The sequence below is a fragment of the Rhinopithecus bieti genome, unplaced genomic scaffold, assembly GCF_001698545.2.
Source record: "Rhinopithecus bieti isolate Rb0 unplaced genomic scaffold, ASM169854v2 scaffold_40559, whole genome shotgun sequence".
Taxonomy (NCBI): Eukaryota; Metazoa; Chordata; class Mammalia; order Primates; family Cercopithecidae; genus Rhinopithecus; species Rhinopithecus bieti.
In genome coordinates, this window is record NW_016817388.1 from 766,996 (window position 1) to 782,097 (window position 15,102).

The 15,102-nt window shown below is 45.4% G+C and overlaps 2 protein-coding genes across 4 annotated transcripts in view; one reads left to right on the forward strand and one right to left on the reverse strand.

Moving 5' to 3' along the window:
• Nucleotides 1-15,102, reverse strand: part of LOC108517883 (sorting nexin-10) — an 84,070-nt gene that overhangs the window by 21,257 nt on the left and 47,711 nt on the right. For all 3 annotated transcript variants that reach the window (XM_017855984.1, XM_017855986.1, XM_017855985.1), the window contains one exon: nucleotides 4,484-4,530. In XM_017855984.1, the coding sequence (XP_017711473.1) occupies nucleotides 4,484-4,507 (24 nt within the window). In that variant the 5' untranslated portion in view covers nucleotides 4,508-4,530. The remainder of the gene's footprint in view (nucleotides 1-4,483; nucleotides 4,531-15,102) is intronic.
• LOC108517882 (ubiquitin-like protein FUBI) lies at nucleotides 14,518-15,074 on the forward strand. Its single transcript, XM_017855983.1, has one exon. It carries the CDS (start codon nucleotides 14,624-14,626, stop codon nucleotides 15,020-15,022), a length of 399 nt encoding a protein of 132 aa, XP_017711472.1. The 5' UTR covers nucleotides 14,518-14,623; the 3' UTR covers nucleotides 15,023-15,074.

A 15,102-nucleotide genomic window follows, 5' to 3' on the forward strand; every position in this document is an offset into this window, starting at 1 on the left:
AGAGTTAAGAAAAAAAAAAAAAAAAAAAAAGGAAGGAAGATCTTTCTCTGGGACAGGCTCAGAAAAAAACACCAGAGTCCTCACAGTAACTATAACACAAATGTAGTGCTCAGAATGATAGCAGCCTTCTCTGAAACCTGGTGTGTATGCGTGAAGACAATATTCCCAGCGCTTGTCTGCTTACAGAAGACTGTAAATTGCCTCTTATGGAAACCTAACTGTTTTTTCAAATAGGAACACTTAATAACTGAGTATAATAGAGACTGAGAAAAATGGAGGCGGGGGATGGGAGGGGAAAAAAGGGAGAAAGAAGAAACAAGGGAGAGAGGAACAACAAATTTAGGTATTGGGGAGTGGGAAAATGTTTTGTCTTGTTGCTTCCCATCAAAGTACCCAGCATCACAGGATCCTAGATAATATTATTTATTTGTTAATGATATCATCAGTTCCAGCCCAGTCAGTTTCCAGTCAGTTTCCCAATATCAAAAACATGCTTTCCTAGAGCGAGTCCAGAATATGACCATGGGTCAGCATAAGCATATCTTGGACATATTAATATTAACCTTAGGGGCTGCTCATCCAAAATGGCAACACATCCCTCCCTGCCGGCTCTCCCCATAGCGCCCCATCTCCTCCCTCAGTGGTGGAGTCCTCATGGTTTGTGCAACTCTCCAGGGCCCACTTCGGCCTGCCCTACTCAGGATATTCCCTGCCAAAGAACTGATGGATGTATCATCGCTAAAATGTCAATAACTGGTAGTTGTCTAGAAGCTGCTGTTATACCTAGTATGAAGTATGTGCATTTGGGAAGGGGAAAAGCACTTATTCTAAAGGGATAAATCTCTAAAAGTAGAATGCAGCCATCATGATCCAGGAAAGCAGGGGAGATATGCATGCATACACACATACATTCAAAAGGGTTGTTTCAGCCCACACTTCAGGTCACATCACACAGGGACGAACAGTCTAGTTATACCAACTGAGCTCTGTGCCAAGGAAAGAGCCCAGTGCCCTTATGGAGGAGGGAGCAGGTGCTTGGGCAAGAATGTCCGACTCCATGGAAGGGACTGTGTGCAGCTGGATCAAATGCTCACTCATACACCCGACAAGATGAGTTCAGCAAGGCTGAGGCAAGCATCCTGAGTAGTACAGAAAAATCAAACAGCTTACTCTGGACATTCGAATATAAAAAGAACAAAAATGCCTAGCTCCACAAAAGACACTGTCTGAAATGCGTTTCCTGTCACAGCCACCTGCCTTTCCATTTGGAGTCTGGGTTCTGTCTCATTAAACAGAAGAGTTGATTCAGTTGGGTCCATCTAATTATTCTTATTAAAATATGTAACCATAATATTTTAATTGTAAATTAAAGTTGCATGCATGAATGAATCTGAATTCATTTTAATTTCACAATGGCCCAATGCCAAGGCCTTTTTATGGAGAAGATCCATCAGCTCGGATACTGCTCTCCTGGGAACTCAAACCACTGTGCAAATGGAACATGTTTAACTAACAAGGGAGATTCTCACTCCCCTTTCTCCTCTTTCTAGATTTATTACAGTCATAAAGCTGTTTTAACAAGAGAGACTACATTTGATTCCTTACCCCCAAAATGTGTTAAAAAAAAAAACTAAAATTTAAGGTCAGTACTACTATTTAGATAGAACTAAGATGTCACTCCCAGGCTGTATGAATCTTGTTTCAAGAACGGTAAATAAATCTCAATTCAGTGCCAACCTCATATTAATTAGTAACGTTTGCAGTAGGTGCTGAGAGGAAAGTGCTTCCATACTCAGTGTACCCTTGGTCTAGATTCCAAAACAATCAGTCATACTGCATTTGGTCCTTACATATTCGATTAGGTGGAACCTGAATTACTTTCCACTAAACAACCAGACACTAGCATACTGAAAGGCTTGACCTAAACCTTCTCTATTTCTAACTGGCATTGACTACAGGATACTGCTGGGGAGGTGATTAGATAAAAATATCTTTTACAGTTAAAGGTTTAGAAAGCTTCTTCTTGACTTCTAAGCTGATGCCTGAAGGATAAGGAGAAGTTAGCCAGTCAACACAGTATGAAGGCTAGGGGAAGAGATCATTCCAGACAGTGGAAAAAAACATCTGTAAAAGTCCATGGGGGTCAGAGTGCATGGAACATTCAAGGCTCTAAAATAAGCTCTGAAATAAGGAACAAGAAGTGCACTGGAGTGGCAGGTGGGGCACAGGAAAGAAGTCTGGAGAAAGGTTTGGATCCTGCAGAGTGCTAGAGACCACATGCAGGTGTTTTGACTTTGTTCTAAGAGCAATGGATTTGAAACCAGGCGATCATTCTAGCTACACCAAGTGACTCTGCACACTGCCACACATGGGTGCTGGGAGGACAACTCCGCCCGTGACTCCTTCAGGAGGATGACCAGAAGCTCTGCCCTTGGACCCCACCTGACTGCCCGTGCGTCCAGCTCTTGCTTTGGCTGGTTCTCGTTTGTGTTCTTTCTCTGTAACAAGCAGCATCTTTGAGGATAACAGCTCTTGAGTTCTGTGAGTTTTTCTTGTGAATTATTAAACTTGAAGGTGGTTCACGAAAGCCCCAAACTTGCAACTGGTGTTGGAGGCGAGGGCAATCCTGAGGGAACTATGCCCTTAACCTTGCAGTTTCATTAACTTCATGGGCGGGTATTTCCCAGAGCAAGCAGCTTGGTCTCAGTATTACTCAAAATGAGATGGAAAAAAGCATGCCTGGTATAGGTATTGTGTAAGGTCACCTCTAGGGGTGGAAGTGAGGGGGACTGACTGGAAAGGGGCACAGAGTACCTTCTGGGGAGCCAGAAACATCTATACTTTGATCTGAGTGGTAGTTACACAGGTATATAAAAATCCATTTAGGCCATGCTCAGTGGCTCATGCCTATAATCCCAGCTCTTTGGGAGGCTGAGGCAGGAGGATCACTTGAAGCCAGAAGTCCGAGACCAATCTAGGCAACAAAGAGAGACCCTGTCTCTATTAAAACAAAAAAAACAAAAATCCATTGGGCTACATACATAAGATTGGGACACTTTATGCATTTTACTGTACATATTATAGCCCAGTTTTTTTTTCATTTTTTGTGTGTTTTTTCTGAGACAGAGTCTCGCTTTGTCACCCAGGCAGCTCATTGCAACGTCCACCTCCCAGGTTCAAGAGATTCTTGTGCCTCAGCCTCCCAAGTAGCTGGAACTACAGACACGTGCCACTATGCCCAGCTAATTCTGGTATTTTTAGTAGAGATGGGGTTTCCCCATGTTGGACAGGCTGCTCTCGAACTCCTGACCTCAAGTAATCCAACCACCTCGGCCTCCCAAAGTGCTGGGATTACAGGCATGAGTCATGGTGCCCAGCCAATTCTTTTGGTTTTTGGTTTTTGGTTTGAGACAGGGTCTTGCTCTGTCGCCGGGGCTGAAGTGCAGAGGCGTGATCTTGGCTCACTGCAATCTCTGGCTCCCAGGCTCAAGGGATCCTCCCACCTCAGCCTCCTGAGTACATAGGACCACAGGCACAGGCCACCATGCCTGTCTAGCCAATTTTTAAAAGTTAAAAAACAAACCAAAACACTGCCTTTGAAAACGGGGAAGCCCAGCCTAGAGTTAAGGGATGCAAGCAGGCTGGACTGCTGAGAAGAACCTGAAGCCAAAGATAGGGCTGAAATTAAAGATGTGAGAGCTAGCAAAGGACTTTCTGGAAAGATTCTCTGAAATAAATTGTTTCGTGCTTTCAACTTGGGCACAGTGAGCTGGGACCATGTGACTGTGTGAATGCGTGACTCATGTGCAAGTGTGTGCACGTGTGTGTGGGTGCACACTCCCTAGACAGGCCCCTGTGCTGCTGCTCCACTTCATCAGCCTCACCAAGTGATAATGTGCACTGCACCACAGCAGGCAGGGCAACAGGTACTGCCAAAGGAGGGACACTTAGCTGGGGCTGGCATGATGGCTGTCCTACCCTCCTCCCAGTCAGGGAGAGAGGCTCAGGGGGCTAGCATGGAGGCCTGGGAAGCCAGGCTGCAGGCAGAAGGGCCAATCTTGCCTGTGTTGTATGAAACCAAGCCCAGGCAACAAGTGGGACAAACCTGAAACTAATGGCAGAAATTCCCCTGGGCTGCTACCTGAAGGGAGGAGAATTCAGGGATGAGTCAATGGAGTAGAAAAGCAGGAAGGCAGACTGGATGGAGACGGCTCCAAGCAAGGGGTAGGAGGCAGAGCCTGGGCGAATTCTGAGTCACGAGCTGTGGGTGGGAATGTGCTCCACAGCTGAGTCACTGGAACCCAAAATGAAGGCCATGCAGGCACCAGTGGTGGGAGTGGAGGAGCAGGTACAGGAGGGTGGGCCTTTGTTCTTTCATGAAACCTCCTCTAGCAACCCATGGGTTTATGGTTCACGAATGAAGAACTAACCCGTGTGAGTCAAAACATGTGGGTTATTTATTTTTGGATTTGTGATGACATACCTCTTTCTGTTGTTCCGGAAACATCTTCAGCACAGGACACAATCAATCTGAAAAAGAAGATATCCACAATGGGTGATTTGCAACCTCCAAACTGGAGTGGATCCACCGCTCATGGCCTCCCACCGAAATCCCCTGACAGAGCCCCCTGCCCCACAGTCCCTGACACATGAGCCTCTGCTCCTCCCACGCTGCCCTCTCCTGCTGGCAGGACCAAGGTGCACATCAATCCACACCAGGGATGAGGAGTCTGGACCCCAACAAGTCCAAGGCAGCTGGATGACAACAGACCTTCAAACTGCAAGGCCAGCCAGTCAGGCGGAGGCTGAAGCCTTAACAAATCGGGAAGGAAGCTAGAGATGCCGGGGAGCAGAAGCCATGGACGGGGGGATGCTGGCTGGAAAAGACGCCCAGAGAGATCCACCACCAGAGGCAGCCCTGACGCTTTTACTGGAAGCTCAAACCTTCTGGGACCAGGCCCTTCCTGTGACATTTAAATTATTCCAGAGGTCACACAAGAGATGGCATGGCCCTCAGCGGGGGAAAGTCAGGACCTTGACTCTGACCTTCTGAGCAGTGCAGCCAGCCTGTCGTTTGATACCAGGCCCTGCATGTCTCTGGGGTTGTCAATTGTTCTTTCAACCCACTTGGTATGTAAGCTCATTAGATTTAACACCTGCTCCCTGCCAAAAACAAAAGGCAAATTTAAATCCCCTGCTTATATCCACACATATGTATTCTTACAACTGAGGGTGACTATGACTGCAGGTCTACTATTTGTCTTCACTTTGATAATATTAGTATGTGTCTGAACCCACTTTCCGGGTCCGTATTATCCCCCACACGTATTCCCAGAGTCTCTATACTCATGTTTCTGGCACCATAGGGAACACAGGGAAGCAGGAACACAAGCTCTGCCTCCAGGGCCCTGTGGAGGTACAGACGAGAGACCCCACAGAGCCTCTGGAACGGGAGAGTGAGCCGCACCCAGGCAGCAGCAGGAAGCTTTCCAAGAAGGGCGTCCCTTTCCCCTGGAGCAGTCAAAGGACACATGAGAGGGAAGGAGAGAGCAGGGGATCTCAGTGTTCAAGGAAAAAAAGCAGGACCTCCAGGGGAGCAACACCACCACCCAGAGAGCCTGGTGAAAAGCGTGCCCTATGGTCCAGAGATCGTGACCAGGCCAGATCAGCTGGGGGACAGGGTTCTCAGAGGGTGCAGTCGCATGGAATCATGGCTGCCATAAAGATATGTCCATGTCCTGATCCACAGAACCTGTGAATGTGACTTTATTTGAAAAAAGGGTCTTTGCAGATATAATTAAGTTAAGAATCTCAAGGAAAGATCATCCTGGATGACTGGAGTGAACCCTAAATCTGATGGCAAGTGCCTATATAAGACAAAGACAGGAGACACACACACAGAAGAACATGCGAAGACAAAGACGGAGGAGGGAGAGGGATGCAGCCCCCAGCCACAGAGCCCCTGGGGCTGGAAGAAGCAAGGCAGGATTCTCCCCTAGGGCCTCTGCAGGGGAGCACGGCTCTGCTGCCACCCGGATTTTGGACTTCCAGCATCCCAAATTGTAAGAGGTTCCAAATAGCAAGTTTGTGATAATTTATTGCCACAGCTGTAAGGCGCTAGTCAAGAGGGGACTGGTGGACGTTAGGTTGGAAAGACAGACTGGGGTTGGAACTGGAGATTCTGTTCAGTCACTCTTCGTGGAACTCCTGCTACGTGCCATGAGCTGGGGTGGAAGCGGGACACACGGTAGAGTACACAGCAGGCTCGGAGCTTTTGAGGCGACTTCCTAATTATAACGTAGAAATGACAGGAAAGGACACCGTGTGATAGGAATGGAAAAACACACAACAGGGCTAAACCTGGAGGACATAGGCCAAATGAAATAAGTCAGTCACATAAAGACAGCAACCGTATGATTCCACTTGTATGAAGTACCAAGGGCAGTCACACTCAGAGGCAAAGGCCGGGTGCGGTGGCTCACACCTGTAATCCCAGCACTTTGGTCGGCCAAGGCAAGCAGATCCCCTACCTGAGGTCAGGAGTTCAAGACCACCAGCCCAGCCAACAGGGCAAAACCCCATCTCTACCAAAAACAAAAACTTATCCGGGTATGGTGGCACGCCCATGGTCCCAGCTCCTCAGGAGGCTGAGGTAGAAGGATCACTTGAGCCTGGGAGGCAAAAGTTGCAGTTAGCTGAGATTGTGCTACTGTACTCCAGCTTGAGTGAGAGACCAAATCTCAAAAAAAAAAAAAATTCAGAGACAGAAAGTAGAAGGGTGGCTGCCAAGTATGGGAGGGAGAGGGGGTGGGGGGCAGCTGAGTGAGTACAGAGTTTCAGTTGTGCAAGATGAAAAGAGTTCAGGAGATCAACTGCACAACAATGTGAGCATCCTTCACGCCACTGAACTGTACACCTAGAAATGGACCAGGTGGTACATTTTAGGCCATGTGTTTTTTACAACTTAAAACAAAATTTTAAAGAATGGAGGGACTAAGTGGGGGTGGAGAGAGTTTACTGAGAAAATGGCACTTCCGCTGAGGCCTAAAGGATGGTGTGAGATAGCCATGAAAGCAAAAGGAAAAAGGCCCTCTACACAGAAGGCCTGTGTCGTGCCAAGGGGAGGAGGCCAGGAGGAGGAGTGGTTCAAGTCCGGTTATCATGGGATTCCTGCACCAGAGCCAAGTTAGCTGGTGGGTTCCACCATCTCAGGATCTGGCCATGCTTCCCGCACACATCGCATGCTCCACACGGCTAAACCTCTGCCCTCATACTTTCACCCTTTCCAGCCACCAGTAAACTCCCGCTCCTCTGCCAGGATTCTACAAGGAAATCACTTCCCAGGCTCTCTGCCCCGTTACACAACCGCGTGCTGTGCAGTCCCCTGGTGCCATTAACCTTGCTTGCATCATGATGTTTAGATACCCTCTGTCTCTCCTATTTGACTGAATTTCTCCAACAGGGTATAGCTGTGTTTCCTTGTGTAATTAAACTCCACAACTGTCCTGTGAGGATTTGAATATCCCCACTTCCCAAGTAAGAAAGCGGAAGGTCAGAGGGGTTAAGTTGCCCAAGGTCATACTATGAAAGAGTGTGAAAGCTCAAGTTCCACTGCAACCAAAACCAGTCTGCTTCCCCAGGGTGGCCTTCCAATGCCACAGGCTGCCTCCATGACTCTGTAATGTGAACAAATGGTTCAAAGTTGGGGTCTTAATTTTCCCCAAAGGGCTTGAGCTTTTCCCAGCCAGGCAGAACTTTGCACTTCTATCTAATAGGAGTCTGATAATTGGCCACTTTCAGATGCTACAGACCAAGTCCAACTATGAAATAGGAAACTGGCCCCAGTGGCTCACACCTGTAATCTCAGCACTTTGGGAGGATGAGGTGGGCAGATCGCTTGAGCCCAGGAATTCAAGACCAGCCTGGATAACATGGCAAAACCCTGTCTCTACAAAAAATACAAAAATTAGCTGGGCATGGTAGCATGCGCCTGTGGTCCCAGCTACTTGGGAGGCTGAGGTGGGAGGACTGCTTGAGCCCGGGAGGTCAAGGCTGTGATGAGCCATGATCATGCCACTGCTCTCCAGCCTAGGTGACAGTGAGACCCTGTCTCAAAATATAAAAGTAAAATAAATTAAAAAAGAAAATAGGAAACTTGGGAAAGTTGAAAGCAGTTTTAACCAGTTTCAACAAGTTATTCCAAAACATCACATTGAACCATCATGGTCAACCTCTAATACTGTAAATCTGTACAGTGAAAATGGTGGTGGGCAGGGGGAGATCATTTCATTTTCTAAGCTCTATACACTTCCATATTGTCTGAATTTTTCTAGTAACACATTAAACTTTTTAAAGTAATAATTATTTTAAATACAGTAAATAGCATAATACTCTCAGAATAAATAATAATTTTGACATAAATTATTTTTATTTCATGTAAAATAAATAGCAAATTCAAATGTATTAAGAGATGCTACCTTTATAACACAAGAGAAAGTATCATTTGGTAACTAGATCTTGCCATGGCATTTACTGGTGGGGAGAAGGAAATTCAATGATAGCACAATTGTATGGTTTGAGATTAAAGGGCAACTGTCTATAATTTAGCAAACCAAAGCTGCCAATCAGAAATTGCTCCCTGAGGCCAGGCGCAGTGGCTCACTCCTGTAATCCCAACACTTTGGGAGGCTGAGGTGGCCAGATCACCTGAAGTCAGGAGTTTGAGACCAGCCTGGCAAACATGGTGAAACCCTGTCTCTACTAAAAATACAAAAATCAGCCAGGTGTGGTGGCGCATGCCTGTAATCCCAGCTACTCGGGAGGCTGAGGCAGGAGAATCACTTGAACTTGGGAGGTGGAGGTTGCAGTGAGCCAAGATCATGCCATTGCACTCCAGCCGGGGCAACAAGAGCGAGACTGCATCGGAAGGAAGGAAAGAAGGAAGGGAGGGAGGTAGGGAGGGAGGAAGAAAGAAAGAAAAGAAAGAAATTGCTCCCTGACAAAACTATGCCCTTTAGGTAAGTTGGAAAATTTTAGATTTGTATAGATAGATTTCCAAACTCCCCAGACTAGCTTATGTGTCTGTCATAATAATGCACATAACGGGCTGGGTGTGGTGGCCCACGCCTGTATTCCCAGCACTTCGGGAGGTTGAAGTAGGTGGATCATTTGAGGTCAGGAGTTCAAGACCAGCCTGACCAGTATGGTGAAACCCTGTTTCTACTGAAAATACAAAAATTAGCCGGGCATGGTGGCATACACAGCTACTCGGGAGGCTGAGACAGGAGAACTGCTTGAACTCAGGAAGCCAAGGTTGCAGTGAGCCAAGATCACACCACTGCACTCCCGCCTGGACGACAGAGCGAGACTCCATCTCAAAAAAAAAAAAAAAAAAAAAAAAGGAAATAGAGAATTCTTGTCTCACTGAAAGACTGTTATGCCAAGTCTGGATATCTGCCTCCCGGTGATAGGCTGTCTCCAGAGTATTCTGTGTCTCCTCCACCATGAAGAACCCCCATCACACCTAGATGGCCACCCATTCTCCTTTTCTCTTACCTTCATTGTAAGAATTATTATTTTCATTTTATTTCATTTTTTTTTAGAGACCGGGTCTCATTGTCACCCAGGCTGGTGTGCAGTGGCACAATTATAGCTCACTATTGCCTCAGATTCCTAGGCTCAAGTGTTCCTCCCACCTCAGCCTCCCTAGCAGCTGAGACTACAGGAACAAGCCACCTTGCTTAATTTTTTACATTTTTGTAGAGACAGGATATCCCCATGTTGCCCAGGCTGGTCTCAAACTCCTGGCCTCAAGCCATCCTCCTGCCTCAGCCTCCCAAAGTGCTCGATAACAGGTGTGAGTCACCGCACCCAGCCCATTCCAAGAATTATTAAATCTCACTATCAAGTTGGGTGTGGCTTGGTTTCCACATTATTTGAATTTTTCGTTTAAAAACAAAAAATCATCCAGGGATGGTGGTGCACACCTGTAGTCCTAACGACTCAGGAGGCTGAGGTGGGAGGATCCCTTCAGCCCAGGTTAGGCTGCAGTGAGCTATTTGCACCACTACACTCTAGCCTAGACAACACAGCGAGACTCTGTCTCTAAAATAAACAAATGAAAAAAGATAAAATCTCACAACCATATCAAACAACAGGAATGATTTCTCAAACCTGCTGGCGACATTACAGCTGGATACACACAGGCAGCAGACACGTGGGTTATCCCCTTCCTGGGAAACATGGCAGTTCTGAAGACTCATCTAAGAGACTTGTGTGTCTCTTCACAACCCCACTGCCCTGAAAGCATGGTACACAGATCTGCCCAAACCAAAAACTCGAGGAGAAAGTTTCTTCTATTTTCTACCCTGGAATGTTTTTTCTATAAAATGTAAAATGTCTATGAAGCAAAGATAAAATTCTATAAAGCACCACTCGGCAATCTTTTTGTGTAGAGGGTCAGACAGTAAATATTTGAGGCTTTGAAAGCCACAGGGTCTCTGCACCTCTTACTCAAGTCTGCAGTGCATAGTGAAAAGGCACTCACAGATGCCTAACTGAATGAACATGGTTGGGTTCCAGTTAAACTTTATCGACAAAAACTGGTGGCAGTAGTTTGCAGACCCCCACTACAGAGCAAGCCATTACTGTGCCTTCAATACTTACATACTATACCTTAATAATACCTTTCTGAGGTCAACAGGCCAAAACATTTGCAATAGCAGGCTTGGTCTATATGCCTATGGGAGATCTTACTGATAAGTAAACTACTGACCAAAAGTTTGTGGACTATCTAGGTGAAGAGAAGGAATCACATATTTTTTCAAATGATGAAATAAGAAATAACAAGTATGGTTTATATAATGATTTAAAACAAAATGGCAAAGACTTTTCTAAATCTTTAGATCAGGTGCTCCCTGATTCATGAATCACTAATAAAAGCCAATTTAATTTTAAACAAAATTTTTTGTAACTTTTCTTTTGACAGGATCAAAATCTCAGAACCAACTATTTAAAAAAAAAAAAAATCGGCCAGGTGCGGTGGCTCATGCCTGTAATCCCAGTACTTTGGGAGGCCGAGGCAGGTAGATCACAAGGTCAGGAGTTTGACACCAGCCTGGCCAATATGGTGAAACCCTGTTTCTACTAAAAATACAAAAAGTAGCCAGGCATGGTGGTGGGCACCTGTAATCCCAGCTACTCAGGAGGCTGAGGCAGGAGAATCGCTTAAAGCTGGGAGGCAGAGGTTGCAGTGAGCTGAGATCGTGCCACTGCACTCCAGACTGAGTGACAGAGTGACACTCCATCAAAAAAAAAAAAATCAAGCTCAACAACAACAATGAAAACTACCTGTACCCTAAATGCCTGACTTCACCACTGTGCAACCTGGCATGTAACATAATTGCACTTGAACCCCACAAATTTGTACAAATAAAAAATCTGATTTAAAAAATATGCAAGACCAGGCACATGCCTGTAATCCCAGCACTTTGGGATGCTGAGGTGGGAGGATCACTTGAGCTCAAAGTTTGAGACCAATCTGGGCAGCATGGCGAAATCCTGAAACTGACCCTGTAAAATTATAACTGAGGGAATTATGGCAGTGAAAGAAATCAGACCTCACTGACTCCATCTTGCTTCTAATCCTTAAGATGTCCTTGTTCATTCCTGGGCATAAAGCTCAACTAACTTTGGGAAGGAAATCAATGCATGGTTTGACTCTGAAATAAAATTGATAACAGCCCTTTCCCAAAAAGACCCCTTTCTTGCCTGGGATCCAGTCTGCCTTGGCAGGACTAACAAACTAGCTACAAGATTAGAAATTACAATTTAGGGGTCATGTAGTCTCTGGCTCCAAGGGTCTGAACCTTCCCAAATTGCTCCTGGGGATAACACGGTTATTGTAAAACCTAAGATCCGTGCTTTAGATATTTAGCAGACCCTGCAACTGCACTCGAAGGATCAGCTGATACCACCCAGAGCAGTAATCTGGCTCAACCAGTTCTGCCATCCCACCCAGGCACAGAAGACAGCAAGAAAACCTCATTTTGACCCTGCTATGATTCCATCTCCGACCTGACCAATCAGCACTCCCTACTTCCTAAGCTCCTACCCACCAAATTGTCTTTAAAAACTCTGATCCAGCCGGGAGCGGTGGCTCACGCCTGTAATCCCAGCACTTTGGGAGGCCGAGGCGGGCAGATCACGAGGTCAGAGATGGAGACCATCCTGGCTAACACGGTGAAACCCCGTCTCCACTAAAAATACAAAAAATTAGCCAGGTGTGGTGGTGGGTGCCTGTAGTCCCAGCTACTCAAGAGGCTGAGGCAAGAGAATGGCATGAACCGAGATTGCACCACTGCACTCCAGCCTGGACAACAGATCGAGACTCAGTCTCAAAAAAATAAAAAAATTAAAAAATAAAACAACAACTCTGGTCTCCCACACAGCGGGGTCTGTGTAAATTACTCTTTTGCCACTGCAATTCCCGTCTTGATAAATTGGCTCTGTCTAGGCAGCAGACAAGGTGAACTCATTGGGAGGTTACAATTCCACCTCTACAAAATACACAAAAATTAGCCAGACATGGTAACACGTGCCTGAAGTCTCGGCCACTTGGGAGGCTGGTGTGGGAGAGCTGCTTGGGCCAGGGAGGCAGAGGTTGCAGTGAGCCAAGATCATGCCACTGCACTCCAGCCTGGGTGACAGAGTGAGACTGTCTCACCAAAAAAAAAAAAAGAAAAAAAGTACAAAGAAATTGATAGACATTTCTCCAAAGATGACATGCAAATGGCCGATAAACATATGAAAACATGCTCAACATCACTAATCCACAATGAGAAATCAACTCACACCCATTAGGATAGCTACACGAGGATACATCCAAGAAACAAACAAACAAAAAAAAGCACTGATGAGGATGTGGAGAAATCAGAATGCTTCTGTTGGCAGCAATGTAAATGGTGCAGCTGCTATAGAAAACAGTATAGCCGTTCCTCAAAAAATTACAAACAGAAAACTACCACATGATCCAGGAATCCTACTTCCAGATATCCATCCAAAAGAACGGAAAACAGGCTCTCAAAGAGCTATTTGTGGGTCCACATCCACAGCAGTACTACTCACAATAGCCAAGAGGTGGAAGTAACCTAAGTGTCCATCAATGAAATGTAATGGATGAGCAAAACGTGGTCTCTCCATACAATGGGTCCCATTCAACGTTAAAAAGGAAGGAAATTCTGCCACATGCTACAAAGGAGGATGAACCTTAAGGACATTATGCTAAATGAAATAATCCAATCATAAAAAGACAAATCCTTTATTATTCCAGTTACATGAGGTTTTCAAGGAAATTAAATTCATAGAGACAGAAAGTAGAATGGTGGTTGCCAAGGGCTACAGGAAAGGGGAAATGGAACATTTAAGGGGGAAATAGAACATTCTTGTGTACTGATACAGTTTCAGTTTGTGAATGAAAAAGATCTAGAGATCTGTTATACAACAATGTGAACACCCTTAACGCTACTGAAGTGTACATTTAAAAACTGGTAAAATCTATACACTAGTACCATGTGAAAAAATAATAAAAATGGGTAAGACTGCAAATTTCATGTGTTTCTTACCACAATTAAAATACAGTTTTGAAAGAAGGTCAATAATCTACTTAAATGTTTAATCTTGCTATTAACAGAAGTGCAAATAAAAACAAGTACTGTGTTTTTTTCTTTAAAATTAGAAATTTATTTAATAATATCCACTGCTGGCAAGGATCATGAGAAATGGGAACTAACTACTGTTGGTAGGCATGTGAGCTATTTCAATATTTCTGAAAGATAATTTGGTCATATATTTCAAAAGCAACAATATAAATTGTTTATATTCTTTAACTCAATAATTTGACCTCTGGTAACTCAACCTAAAAAAAATCAGTGCTACATGCGCAAAATATTTGTACAGCAAAGAATGTTCAAAATGTAGTTTTTTTAAGAAACAATCAAAGAAAATGGAAACCTAAACATCCATAAGCAGAGTCAAAAAAATGAATTATGTTCCATCTGCATAACAGACTACCTCATAGCCATTATAAATTGTTATAAAAGAATATTAAATGATCGGGGCTGTTCAAACAGTATTGTTGATTTTTTGTTGTTGTTATTTTTTGAGACAGTCTCGCTCTGTCGCCCAGGCTGGAGTGCTGTGGCACAATCTCAGCTCACTCTAACCTCCACCTCCTAGGTTCAAGGAATTTTCCTGCCTCAGCCTCCCCAGTAGGTGGGACTACAGGCGTGCACACCAAGCCTGGCTAATTTTTTTAATATTTTTAGTAGAGACGGAGTTTCACCATATTGGCCAGGCTGGTCTTGAACTCTTGACCTCAAGTCATCCACCCACTTCAGCCTCTCAAAGTGTTGGGATTAAAGGCGTGAGCCACTATGCCCGGCCTCAAACAGTAATATTAAGTGATTTTTTAAAGTACATATATATTTTTCTTATTTATTTAAGAACTGGAACACAGTGACGTGATACGCAGCTCGAGGTCTGTGCAGACGCGCCGTCGCTTCTTCCTCTTTCTCGACTCCATCTTCGCGGTAGCGGCAGCTGGACCCACGGTTCAGTCGTCAACATGCAGCTCTTTGTCCGCGCCCAGGAGCTACACACCCTCGAGGTGACCGGCCAGGAAACGGTCGCCCAGATCAAGGCTCATGTAGCTTCACTGGAGGGCATTGCCCCGGAAGATCAAGTCGTGCTCCTGGCAGGCACCCCCCTGGAGGATGAGGCCACTCTGGGCCAGTGTGGGGTGGAGGCCCTGACTACCCTGGAAGTAGCAGGCCGCATGCTTGGAGGTAAAGTCCATGGTTCCCTGGCCCGTGCTGGGAAAGTGAGAGGTCAGACTCCTAAGGTGGCCAAACAGGAGAAGAAGAAGAAGACCCATCGGTCTAAGCGCCGGATGCAGTACAACCGGCGCTTTGTCAACGTTGTGCCCACCTTTGGCAAGAAGAAGGGCCCCAATGCCAATTCTTAAGTCCTTTGTAATTCCGGCTTTCTCTAATAAAAAAGCCACTTAGTTCAAAAAACAAAAAAAAAAAAAAAAAAAAAAAAAAA